The 14415-nt window shown below is 35.8% G+C and overlaps 1 protein-coding gene and 1 long non-coding RNA gene across 2 annotated transcripts in view; one reads left to right on the top strand and one right to left on the bottom strand.

Moving 5' to 3' along the window:
- Positions 1-14415, bottom strand: part of ror1 (receptor tyrosine kinase-like orphan receptor 1) — a 139163-nt gene that overhangs the window by 3098 nt on the left and 121650 nt on the right. The window contains exons 5-8 of the mRNA XM_059571016.1: positions 2315-2442; positions 1364-1681; positions 1038-1283; positions 262-470 (exon numbers count right to left, since the gene is read on the bottom strand). Of these exons, the coding sequence (XP_059426999.1) occupies positions 262-470; positions 1038-1283; positions 1364-1681; positions 2315-2442 (901 nt within the window). The remainder of the gene's footprint in view (positions 1-261; positions 471-1037; positions 1284-1363; positions 1682-2314; positions 2443-14415) is intronic.
- LOC132161174 (uncharacterized) overlaps positions 1-14415 on the top strand; it is a 410674-nt gene that overhangs the window by 301625 nt on the left and 94634 nt on the right. The gene's annotated exons all lie outside the window — the stretch shown is intronic.

Below are 14415 nucleotides of genomic sequence, written 5' to 3'. Positions count from 1 at the left end.
CCTCCTGTTTGTGCAGTGCCCTTAACTCAGGAATGCACACTAATTCAAACCTTATGAGAATGCCCAGTGACTTCAATGGACAAAAAGTGATGTTTTAGCACCTGATTCACCAATCAGAGAACTACTTATATGTTAAAGCTCATTTAGCACCTCTGGGTCATAAGAGAAAAAGATGCAGGTTTTGTGCCGGAATCCGCTGATACACTGTGATGTAGATGCACTTTCATAGATGGTTATGATCTGTTAGTGTTAACATCTGACCTTTGGTTTGGATGCCGTGAGCATGGACATCTCCACGTTCTGGCCGCGTACTGGTTTGGGCTGACGTGGGGCTGGTGGACGTGAGGCTTTCTGGTTGTTTCGGCAAACACAGATGAAGAAGAACAGCAGGGCAATGGCCAGCGGTATAGCAACGCTTGGTACCAGGATGTACAGGATCCCCATACTGCTGCTGCCATGCTTAGGCAAATCTGTGGACAATCAATATACAAATATATTAACTAAAACCATATGAAAAGTCTGTTATAACAACATTTGCACTGAAGCTAAGGCAGTGTTAATTAAAATATGTGTTTTTGGAGTATGTTCAGAAGTCAAGTCAAGTGCTTTGCATTGTTACTGTTGAATAAAACTAAAACAACAAAAAAACCTTTTTAGTTATTAAAATAAAGCCAAATAAAACATATTATTAGAAAACGTGAATATGTTAAGATACATTTTATTTTATAAAAATTAGAAATGTTTCCTTGGCAAATTACTGTAATAAAAAACTAAACTAAAAGTTAATTGAGCTATATTAAATACATTTAAAAAATAAAATCTAATTTAAAATCTTTAATAAATACTATATTAGTATAGGCCTATAAATGCTTTGTGGGATACAGTATTTTAACAATTTGAGTAGATCTTACCGGTATTCTGTGCATAAATCAGCCCACATATAACACAAAGCATGCATACTGCATATTTTGGAAATATTCTGAGTGTAGCATGCTCTTCTGAACACAGCCTATGTCAATATGAGCAGTGCATCTCACCACATGGAGGAATGTTGCAGAACTCCATGCGCACCCCCTCATCTAGCGTGAAGCACCAGGGAGCGTCGTGCTTGTTGCCGGGGTTGCGACAATAGGAATGTCCCCCGTTGAGCTCTGGGTAGCGCATGGCCAGGAAGGTGTGGCTGTGGGGATACTGAGAGATCCACGGCTGACACTGACGACCAGATTTAGTCACGCTGACTGTCCCGCGATAATCCAAACCGCTGTTGTTATAACATTTGTGGCCTAAAATGAAAGAGAATTCATTTCGATTTTCAGTAAAATAGAATTTTAAGTCTTTTTTAATAATTACACAAAATACATACTTTTATTTATGGTCTCAGCTATTGGGATGCCTATTCTCATACAGTTGGCAGACTCGGGACTGTCTGAAGCGGCCAGGTCTTCACAGTTGGGCAGTTTGAGGCGCTTGAGGATGAGGGGGTTGGAGCGAGCGATGATGTACTCTGTCTTACACAGGTCATTCTCCAGAATCTCACACTCGTCCTTGCACAAGTCCCGCGGTTTGTCCATGCCAGAGCTGCGGTCACATGTCGGGAAGGCAAAATGGCACAGGGACGGGATAGCAAACTGGGAGCAGCGATCAGACAGGTGATTGGAGGTGCCAATCATGGTGAACGCAGCTGAAAAAAACCAAAAAAAAACAGACACAAGCATTCACAGGGGTTTCCTCCAGATTTGAAAACAAAAATAAGCCATTCCGACAAGCTACGTAACAGTCTAGTGAAATTACATCTTACACACAAACAACAAAGACACAAAGTTCTGGTGAATTGTTGTGGTTTCGCAAGAAGCTGAGTGATTCAAAAACAAATTGACTGCTCACTCTTGAGAGGAAACCACAGTGAATGCCTGTGTGAACTAAAATGGCTACAGTTGGGAACTTTCTCTGAGAAAAAAAGGCTTAGTCCAGTCAATATGTGTATGATACCAAGATTTAGCTTTAAAAAAACCCTTTAAACTCTTTCACTTAACTTACATAACTTTTCTCTCAGGTTCTTGTATCAGATTTTAATACCATGGCAGATATATGAGATGGTCTTGAATATATAATATAGTAATTCAAAGAATACTATCATAAATGTCCATGTATGACCATCGTAAATGTCCAAAACACAGCATAGCTGGAAAAAGCGTTCTTATCTAAGGCTTCAGACTGATTTTATCAGCTGCATTTCAGTTGAAATATGTACAAAACAGTTGTTTTGACACGCTTTTGTAAGGACTGAGAAGCGAATGTTTTTTTTAAGGGTTACCTGTGATTTGGGTCTCAATCTCGCCTTGCATCTGCAGTGAGTCCACAAAGATACTCCTGTTTCCTATGAAGCGAGCACACGCGATTCCTCTGTATGGCTGGCAGAAACCTTCCTCATCAAAATCATCTCTAAACACAAATTAAATGTGAAATATGCATGTTAATTATGGTTAATTAGGTCGGCAGGCCTTAAAAACAATATACATCCCAGCTCCCCCAGGTACACTGGTTTTTATCACAGTTTCTTTTTTTGCATTCAGGGAATTCATGGAATGTTGTAATTTCAACTCCAGCACTAGAGGGCAGTAAGTCCAACTGTATCACACAAATACACACAGAACAAACCTGGCATATTTAATCAGCCTATACAATACAAATCCAACATATGAAAAATACATTCAAATGGAATATAATACAGACCTGGATATATCATTTAAAGCATTCAACATATCATACAAATAATCAAAAAGACGGTTTGTTCTGTGTCTGCATGTCATACCCTGTAATTTAAACCATATGAACGGGGTGGTTCTCGCTTAAGTGTATGTCATCCATATATACACTAAAAGAAAAAAGCAAAGTCTGAGTCACTGCTGGACTCCGGTGATTTGCAGTGCGGTAAACCTAAACAATTTGACTTAATAACATGTAAGATAAAATGAGAGAAAACAATGAACAGTTCAAATAAACAGGAAAAAAATGTGAAAAATTCGGAATCAATTAAAATGATTGGTGTTAATGAAAAGCAGGCGTGTGAAAGAGGTCAGAGGTCAAAAGTCAAAGCAGTGTCTGAGGAGCAAATGTCAATCCAGGCATTAGCACTCAATCTGGACATGTTTGGAATAGACTACTAACTTAGTTTAATTTTTTTTCCGACTGAGTTACTCTATATACTGTATAGTAACTGCTATTCTTTAAAATACTAGAAGAATAGGAAGGATTCTACGGTCATATATATTATTCTATAAATGTTTTAAACAGTAGTAAATAATTTTTTAACAAAATGACTTAATGCTGCAGTAGCGTTCAGCTATCAGCTTGGAAATAAAATAAAATTGCCTTTTATAAATTCTTATGTAAATGTATGTGTGTCAGTTTAGTCTATAGGCTATATACATACAACACTGTTCAAACACTGGGGTTGGTAAGATATTTTAATGTTTTTGAAAGAAGACTTTTTCTGTAATAGTTATCACATGATTCTTTCCGAAATCACTCTATGATGATGATTTGGTGCTCAATACACTTTAATGAAAACAGCTTTTCTGCTTTATTTTTTTTGTTTGTAATTTTTTGTGGAAACCTTGATGCATTTTCTTAGGATTCTATGATGAATAGAAAGAACATAATTTGTTCATCATTCGTTCAAAAGATCATGACTTTTAAATTAGATTTTTTATTTTGTAATAATGTTTACTTTCACTTTTGATCTATTTAATGCATCCTTGCTGAATAAAATAATTAATTTCCTAAAAATCTTACTGACTCCAAACTTTTGAATGGTAGTGTAGTATACATCTTTAAGTTATATGATGGAATATATCAAAATACCATGACATTACAATCTGACAGCATCCCCACGCTAACTCTACAGTTCTGTTTGTGAGGGAATTATAAAGTATACTGTCAAGTATTACGTAAAACTATCTAGAATTGAGGCCAGCACAAGAATGGGGCACAGTGACAGACACTGGAAAAGTTTCACAGTTCTCCAGCATGTGCGTCACAGGAGAATGCATTGGTAACTGTGGCCACCCACAAAAAGCTAAATGACAAGGAGGAACAGTTGTTGTGGAGAACTATAACCTATATTTGCATAATATTGTTTTATTTTTTTCTCTTTCCCTTACATTCTCTCATTCTCTCCTGCTGTCTTAGACACGCACATATCCATGAGCGTGCCCCAGTTCATCAGCGCGTGTTTGTGTTTCTTACGAAGCGCGTGGTTTGTCTAAACAGAAGGAAGTCCAGGGCATTTCTTTACTCATCAGTGCCGGAAGCGAGTCATAATTAAAGGAAAAGTGTAAGGTGCAACACAAACTGTGTTAATTAACTAGTGACAGTGATGTAACAAGAGAAGGTTCTGTCTTAGAAAACACAAAACATGATATGCTTTTCAACATGCTCTTCAGATCAAGCACATTTTGGAATTCCTGCAGGATCCTCGAACTCTCCTGTTAAACCTATTGAGTCGAGACAGGAAGGAGTGAGGAGTCTAAGAAATGCTCCCCTGTGAGCTGAGTAGCAGAAAAATCATCCTGAGAGAGACGCACTTTAAACATTACCAAGATGGATGTTTAATTCTTCAGGGTGTCCTATTTTTGAAAAGTGTGTAGCAACTAGCAAAAGCCATCCAGAAACAATTATACAAAGGGGCCCAACATTTTGAGACCACAGAGGGAAGTATAATTTATTCATTTATATATTAAACATTTTGTACTAAATTGTATTGACTGATTGATTTATATAGGAAAATTCAACTTGAATTTTGACGTTTCTTGTTATTTGCCATATCCCTTTTGCTTTAATGACAGCAGCAATTAAGCAGACATTTCTATGTAAGCCTATTTCCACTTTTCCAAAAAAGTCATGCTTTAGAAAATCATAGTTTTGATATAGAAAGTCATTATTCTGACACTAAAAATCTAAATTATAAGATGGTAATGAAGTCGTAATTATGACACAAAAAGTCATATAATTATGACAAACATTTAAGACAGTTTGAGATAATAATTCATTTTTATTCGTGATATGAAATGCTTAAATGATGAGAAACTGAGCCAAACGTATAATATCAAATATGTACTTTATTATGATTTTTATGTCATATGTTCGACTTTTTATCTTAGTTATGACTTGGCATCCCACAAATTTGACTTTAAACTTTGTGTCATAATTACTTTTTACCAAAGCATTTTTGAAATTATGTGCAAGAAATGGACCTCCACAGATATGAATTCCACAAGATATGATTAGAATATGTTAAATCAAAGAATTATTATTTATTTTTTTCAAACAACGAAGAAGATCTTTGCCTGTTGTCCTAGTCGGGATCTCAGCTATTTCACCATCAAACCTCCGTCTGTTAAGTGAGGTCAGCCAAATGCACTAAAATTAATATCTTGGCCCAAACAAAGTTGTGATTTACAAGAGCCTTGTTAAGAAGCTAAGCTCATGAAGATGTCAGTGCAACAGTAAGGAGAATGGATTTGTGTCATCAGTGTTATTGCACATGCCCTGGAGTCTAATAAATGTATCAAGATATTCCCATCCGGAAACAATCTCCAATCTGCCTGGCCTGAAGCCTCCTCCATCTTTTTAGCCACTCTCCCTCCTTTTCTGTCCATTAAGAAGTCAAAAAAACCTCCATAAGATGTTTCCTACACTTTTTTTTTTTCCTCTTGTGCCATACGTTGCTCCACTTAAAAATGAGTTAAGCAGCAGAAAGGTTGATCATTATGGACAGTAAGATACTCTGTTTGGAAACTCAAAGTCAAGGCTGTGCTGAAAATGTGATTTTGAAATGAGCAGATCTGATTACTGACGACTGATTTTATGAACAGAAATTTCCACTTATTCCATCATAAGATCAAGAGACTCAGTGGCCTACATTAAGAAGACTAATTGTAGATAAGCTCAAACTTGAAGGGCTCCCAGGATCATGGAAAACATGTGATTTCCAGTTCTGGAAACATCATGACAATTATTAAGATCTTAAAGTAGAGTGAAACTGGTCCACAAGTCAGCTTCATGTCATCAGTCTGTCTGCTGAGGGGCTTTTATAAAAATACTCATATAAAATTACTACATGCACCTCTGAAGTCCCAAACACTCAATATTTTCATCTCAGATACTTTGTGTACCATGAAAGCAACAATGGTTAACGATATCACATCTCAGTGACTGTGCGCATGCCATTTCATGCACTATGAATGTTAATGTCCATATTATCATTGCTGTTTTGATGAAACACTTTCCAAAACATCTTAACTTTGTTGTTACTGTAAGTATGAGGGCATTCCAGAGCAGAGTTTTTGAAGATGGGCAGACTGCCTGAATCTGAAAAATAGACCGTTTCATTTGCTATGTATCTGCACAAACACAATCTTTGAGGTTTTTTAAAACTCTTCTGTATGCCAGATGTAAGACACATAAAATCTTGTATAATGGGGACTAGGGCTGGATGATTAATCGAAAAGTAATCCAAACCGAAATTCAGAACCTCTAACCGACTTAATTTTCCCATGTCGGTTATTTCGTTTTTTTTTAATCCTTTTAATACTTCCCCCTTAAAAGCACACTAGCGCGTGTGTAGCCACATGACTCTGCCCCGTCCAGTCAGTGGCATAAAAGCAAAACACGGAGCTGAACACCGGTTCAACACATAGTGATGGCGCGTGAGCGGTGAGCCTTGCGTCTTCACTAAACTTTGTCAGTTGTATTTGTTTTATGGTTTGGACATTCAAGCAATAAGACGGTCGGATGTGTATTATTATTTCGAGCTCCCATGTTCGCGCAGCTGCTTTGTGTGGCACGAACACTCATATAAACAGCTGTGAAGATCGCGCACACAGAGGAACGCAAAAACTATTTATCAGCGCTGTCCTGTGATTTATTACTAAAGTAGCTTAGAATCTCAAAACTTATTATAGCATATTTTTCTACTTTTGAAGGAACTATGCTATTTACAACCCACAGCTTCACAATAATATAGAGACAGTATGAATAATTCACACACGCAATCACTCGTACTGGTACTGTGCTAATTTATCTTTATCTGATCTTTATTTATCTCTTACACCGAGCAATAATCTGTAAAAAAAAATGTTACGAAACACAGATAAAATAACTGCTGATAGTGAGCTATGATGTCAGATCGCGCTTTCAATAGGAAGAAATATTCCACCTTTAATAGTCGATCTCAACCGCCTGGCCGAGGCCAGTCTAAAAAGACGCTCAGGACACTTGACAGAACGCTGCTGCGTGTCGTCACGAAAGCGTATCATTTTCACGTATTATTAAGCCTTGCCACTTTCCAATTTAACCATTCAAAAAACTTTAAAGCATTCAAACACAAGACGCGGAAAAGCTGAACTGAGCAGCTGGTTACTCGCGCTGTGCTCGGTGCGCATGCGGAGAGAGAGCCGCGTCTAACAGACAGTAACACTGAACCGACCTCTCGTTTGCAGAATTGCTAATGCAACCTTTTCACACCACAGACTGAACACAATTAATCATTGCTTGGTAATTGGCCAACAAAGTATTGACTGTTGTCTGAAGTTTTGTTTGATTGTAATCCATTAAATATCTTTCTATCAAAGTTGTCTGATATTATCAAGATTAATTTGTTCTGACAGTTTAACTCTTTAGTTCTTGTCATATTTTATTACCATTTTCTAAACTATAGCAAATAAACTGATAATGTGAGAAATGTTGAAGGTGTCTGAATTTTGGTTTGACTGTATGTTTAATTTTTACAGTGCTATTTTACATTTAATCATTCGGTTTCTGTACCTGGACACTTACAAACTTGAAAAAACTTAAACACTGTGTAAATAGCACAAACAAATAAACAGAACGAACATACAAATTAAACACTATCAAACAGGGCCCACTGGAACAACCTGCACCGGGGCCCCGCTGACCTCAGCTATGGCCCTGCTTACAGTACAAACCTTGTCAGTGGACTATGAGGGCAAAAAACAAAACAGTAACAAAATAACCGTTCATTAATCGTAATCGAGGTAAAATGTTCAATTAATCGAGGTTTTGATTGTAGGCCATAATCGTCCAGCCCTAATGGGGACTAGACTTAAGACCTTGAGAAGGATTTTTGAAAAAGAGAGGATACAATTCACAGTCAGGTTTACTCCTCAGCTAATGTTTGACCTGGGTCAATGGCAGTATTTTTAACAATGGGGGGGGGGGGTAACAGTCGACTGGTTTGTCCCTGAAACAGGGGGGCCTGTGGTCCGTGACTGCATTTCGGGAGGAAGAGAAAGACAGCCACCGAGGGACTTTCATTAGGAGTCACGAAGAAAAAGAGGAAAGAGACCTCATGTTACACTACCACAATAGCAGCCTCTATTACAGAAGCAAAGGACACAACCCTGTGAATATTTGTAAACTTAAAAACTTGAAACTTTATATAAATGTTATTGATATTATTCATTTAACAATTTGTTATTCAATTATTTTGTTATTTAAAGAAAAAGAGAAAATGTCTCAAAATAAAAACTTGTTAAACATTTACAATAATATTATTATAACAACAATAGTTATCCGTATATCAGCTATAATAGAAACAAAGGAGGAGGGGAAAACACTTTTTATTTTTAATAAAATGATTTTTTTTTTAACTGAACAATAATAAATAAAAAATTTATTGAAAAAATTATTCGGTCAAAATTATTTTTTTTTACATTTATTTTCTTTTTAAATATTTAACTTAAATAGTAAGTGCCCAAATAAATAACATATTAGTTTTTCTCTGTGGTATCAAAATTTACCATCTAGAATTATAAAATGTCACTGGTATTTTATTAATCTATTTTATATTTAACTTATATTGTATGTGCTCAAATAAATGACATTTTTTGTTTTTGTCTTTTGTATCAAAATTGAGCATCTGCACATGACACAATTCACATTACACTCCAGCCAGGACATAGACAGTTTTGGGTTTGTTTATCAAAAAATATATTTCTTAAAAGTAGGCTTGGGTATGGAACCGGTATCCGATCGCCTCAGAGTCCCCTTAAATTTCAAATGAAACCGGCGTCAGACCGGTCTCCTCTCCGTCTTTCAGCGCGCTCTTCAAACCGCAGACAGCGAGCGGACTCATACAGAGACAGAGGACACAAGGTATGTGTTCATCGATAGATTGTTAGAATATCTGTATCTGTGCACGTCTTTCTCATAAATACAGTTTACAAAAGGTCACGAGGGAGCACTCGGTTTCTCATCTAGCTACTGTAAAGTTTTCGCTTGTCACACCACATGTGTTTCCTCCAGCGAAAATCTAGCCCTTAACACATATGACCGAACACATACTTTAATTACACTTATTTAACCCTATGGCCCTCTTCGGTCATTTTTGACCGAAAAGTTTTATATTTTGAAATTTAAAAAATCGTAGCTTCATTGGAATGAGATTACACTTGGTGACTTTTGTCACATTAGCAATATAAAAAACAAAAAAACATGGACATGATTTGGATATGTTAAAGAGTCCAAAAAAAAAATAGTCACACTTACCTTCTTCGCGGTCAAAAATGACCGACATAGGAAATGAATGGGAAATACGAAAAAATGTGAAAACTCAGTGAATCTTTTGGTGGTACAAACTACAAATCAGCCACTGGTCAGGAAAAAAGTGTGCAGCAATCAAGGGGTGACTCTCCAGAATATCAGGAGTGCAAAATAGACACCAATCAATAAATGGAAAAAATACAAAAGGCTCTTTTTTCTAAGAGAGAGAGAGAGGCTCTCTCTCTCTTACTGTCAGGTAATCACAAGAGGACGGTAGGCTGACAGCTGACGAACGGGAATGAAGGCTTCTGAAGGTAAGTGGTTTTCTCTTGAGGTGAGTAGCGCGGGTGAGTCTGTTGTCAGTGGTATTGACGAGGCCAGACGATGACTGGTGAGTGAGAGTGGTTTATAAAGGGTATGAGATGATGAGATGGCCAGGTGAGGGTGATTAGAATTCAGGGGAGAGTGAACGAGAGGGTGGAGCGAGTGAAGATGATGGCGTGGCTGTGACACTTACACACTCACACACACACAGAAATGAACCGGTAAGACTGCAAGAGAGCACATTGTGAGAATATGTGAAATCAATAAATGAAAACAAAAAAACAAAAGGCTTGATTTCTCTCTCTCTCTTTCTCACACACACACACACAAATGAACTGGTAAGACTGCATCAGAATAAAATCTCTTTTTTCAAGTTATTGAAATAAAATCAATAAATCATAAATCAAAAAATCCAAAAGAGATTCTCCTTCTCTCTCTCTAACATTTAAGTACACTGAATACAATATTAATGAATTACAAAATGTTTGTATAGTGTTTTGAATGATCACTTTTCATTCCTTATTTTGTTAGATTTTTCAATTATCAAATACTGAGTAACAAAAATGCTTTCTATGTGTTCCCTTTCTAACAAGATTTTAATGTTTGACTGTAATCATAATGTAAAACCTGATACTTATCCAACCAAAAATATCTAAACCTTGACAAAAAGTAACCTTTTAGAATGTCTAGATATAGATCTAAATGTAAAACCTAAAAAAAATGAAGAGATGAGGTCTAAAAAACTATGGGAATCCAAAAGCCTCTGTATATATCTATATAGGGTGTTAATACAAGAGGTTACGCAACATTACACATGTTTTTACTTTTTTAATGCCTCCAGATTGCTCAATTCTCACATAAATAAATGGATTTTAAATGCTTTCACTCTATTTTAATGTGAACTATTGCATTTATTAAAAAAAGTAAATAAATAAAGAGATAAAAAGATATATATTAATTCTAATGGAGAAAATAGCTCATTAAAATTGTATAAATATTGCATAGTATCATAAAATTCCCTTAAAATCACATATAATAATAAATAAATTAATTTAATAATTATATAATTATTAAATATTATGGAACAAAATTATATTAAATTGGTTTTCCTGAAGAAAAAAAAAGTAACATTTCAAGGCTTCGGTCACTTTTGACCGCGAAGAAGGTAAGTGTGACTCCCAAACGAAGAGGGTCAGAGGGTTAAATATACTTAATTTAATCATACGTACTTTATACATACACTACTGTGCAAAAGTCTTAGTCACGTTAGTATTTTCACCCAAAAGAATGGTGTTCGGCCAGTTATTTCTATTTTGCTGTAGTGTGTCAGTATAAAATAACAGTTTACATTTCCAAACATTCATTTAGCCGTTGTCAGACTGCTTGTGCATTCAAAATCGCACTAGATTATTATTAAAATTAATGGCAAACTGATATTTCCTTCTGACACACTACAGCAAAAGATATAATTAAGTGGCTTAAAACCCTTTTTTGGGGTGAAAATACTAATGTGCCTAAGACTTTTGCACAGTACTGTATTTAAAAAAAAGACATTGTTGCTACTTTATAAAGAATGAGCATACAGTAACTCACAGGACTGATTAAAGAGAGTGACAGACAGCACTCATTTTAACTAAATATCAGAGAGATTGACAGGAATACAGTAGAAACATTATGTGTGGTTTTGTATTAAATGATGACCCAGATTGTGAAATACATTTATTAGCCTTAGATTAAGGGAAGCACAACTTGGGAAATGAGAGCATCCAAGAAGCATGGGAAAGCTATGGATTTATTTTAAATATTTGTAATGTTCCTTAATGTTATCCATAGTTTTTTTTTGTGGTTCTTTTTTTTAAGTATCGGTTTAGCCACCGTTTAGGCGCCGGTACCATTATAAAAGTATCGAAAAGGCACTGGACCCTACTTAAAAGTTATTATTTCCTTACCAAATAGGTTTGCTCTTCGTCCTCCACAAATTAAGCTACTGTAGGTAGTTTGGTAGCGAAACGTTTTAATAAATTATCTTTTGCGATTGACGACGCGGTTGACAATGTTGTGATAACTAGGCTTTACCAACTTTGTAACTCTTTACCCCCCCCCCCCCCCACACACACACACACTGGACATAGCAGACGTATGTAGTGAATACAGGGAGCTATCAATCAAGAAGGTATCAGATTCCTGCAGCTAAGCTTGGATGTAAATTTACATTCCATTAAAGGTTATTGATGCCATGTCTCTGAAGTTTGACTTTTTGCACCATTACAATACTTAAAGGCAACTAGTCATCATATCTCTAGTTCTTTAATGTATTTGCATTGTACTAAAGTGCATTCATTTTCAACGGCATATATGCGGCTGAAACATGTAGTCTAGTGCATCCCAAATTTTTCAACATGAACATTTTAATATAACATTATAGTCATTATGGCCTATGGCCTTTAGAAAAATGTTTATTTGAGGAGGTGGGGTAGTGCACAATAGGCCCCTGTGGCACGGCATAAGCTTTTGTTCTTAATGGCATTTTTTCCCCTTACATTACTTTTACTTTTATACTTTAAGTAGTTTTTTAAACCAGTACTTTTACACTTTTACTTGAGTAAAAACCTTGAGTTGATACTTCAACTTCTACAAAAGTATTTTTAAAGCCTAGTATCTATACTTCTACTTGAGTAATGAATGCCAATACTTTTATAATATATTTTTTATTAAGAAGAATTTTAAATGACAATGTACATGACATAAATGAAAAACACCACAATCTGCTTTTTTAACATCAATAGAAATGAATAAAGAAAAATTATACAAATATACAGAACACTCTTAACACTACCCAACCCAAAACATCCCAAACACACAAAAAAAATAAATAAATAAAAAAAAAATAATAATAATAATGAAAAAATGAAAAAAGAGATAATATTATTAATAATAAAAAAAAATAAAAAAAATAATATTAATAATAATTCAAATCTCCAGTGAAGGTGTTGTCTCAACAAAGGAGATAATAGGATTCCACACTTTATTAAATTAGTTAACAGAGTCCCTGATGGAGTGTTTAATTTTTTCCAGGTGTAGAAAGGACATTAAGTCTTTCAGCCAAGAAAAATTAGAAGGGGGGCATGAGGATTTCCAATGCAACAGTATTCGTCTTCTGGCTACCAATGAGGCAAAAGCAATAATATCAGCATGACGCTCGTTGTACAAGCCATCAGCAGGTGTTATTCCAAAAATTGCAATTATTGGGCAGGGTTTCACAGAGACATTGAGAGCCTTTGACAGTGTATCAAAAAAAGAGGACCAGAATGAATACAATTTAGGACAGGTATAAAATGTATGAGTGTGATCTGCTGGGGAGAGCGAACATCTATTGCACCTATCATCTGCTATTAAAGAAAGTTTCTTCAATTTGAATGCCAATACTTTTGACACCACTGTCTATATCCATCAGAAGCCTGACTAAATGTGCAATTCAATCCATGATGCTTTAGGAGCCCAAAAGATCATCCGCCCCTTTTCTTCACTCCACACTCCATCTGACCACACCACATCCCCTGTGAGCAACCCTGAGCCTCGTCTCCGATTTCTCAATTTAAAGGTCCCCGTCCACTGGGTGCAACTGCTCTCGCTGAAAACAAATAACCTGGAGATTGGCTGTATGGGTGTATTAAAACCCCCACAGATGATTTGCTTATACAATGTGCAGTTGAGTGGTTTGCTAAACAAAAGAGGGCAGAAAGGTCAAGCTGTTAGGAGTCCATTAGGATGAGACGTGACAACATACATGGAGAAAAATAGTCCATGTTTGTTTTTCTATTCACTGGACCACAATGTGTACTGATCATTCAATAACAAACAGAACTGACCAGCTGAGGTGTCACGAAACAAGTGATTAGGTGGAGTAAACAAAGACTAAATTGTGCCAGCTGATAGCATTGTTTATTTACACACGCTTGTCTGCGTTGTGTCAGCATCCCAAACACTAAAGGAATTATGTTAACTAGGTAACGGTGCAAACACCCACAAAATTAGTGTTAAACACAATTTACATGCCGTAGTTCTCTATTGTGTGCTGATTCTGAGAACTTAGTTGTGAAGAATATAACAGGCTACTGCAATATTTATCAAAATGAATGTTGCTCTGCTTCCTTTAATGAATTACTTCCATCATGATCAATATAAAATGTGCAAACATTCTTCTTAAAAACACTCTTAAATAAAATCATTTTTACAACATTTGACAACATATTTCCATGGGTGATACTAGCGCAACTATTAATTTACAAACATTTTATATTAAATAACAAAATGTTATTACATTTACATAAAGACTTTTCACTTTCAGGCCATCCCAGATGTAGATGAGTTTGTTTCTTCATCAGAACAGATTTGCAGAAATGTAGCATTACATCACTTGCTCACCAATAGATCCTCTGAAGTGAATGGGTGCCGTCAGAATGTGAGTTTAAACAGCTGATAAAAAACATCTCATTAATCCACAACTAAACCACATAACTTTAGATC

This window comes from Carassius carassius, chromosome 17 (assembly GCF_963082965.1).
Source record: "Carassius carassius chromosome 17, fCarCar2.1, whole genome shotgun sequence".
Taxonomy (NCBI): domain Eukaryota; kingdom Metazoa; phylum Chordata; class Actinopteri; order Cypriniformes; family Cyprinidae; genus Carassius; species Carassius carassius.
Note: the sequence above shows the minus strand (reverse complement) of the source record. Positions and strands in the feature narration are given on the sequence as shown.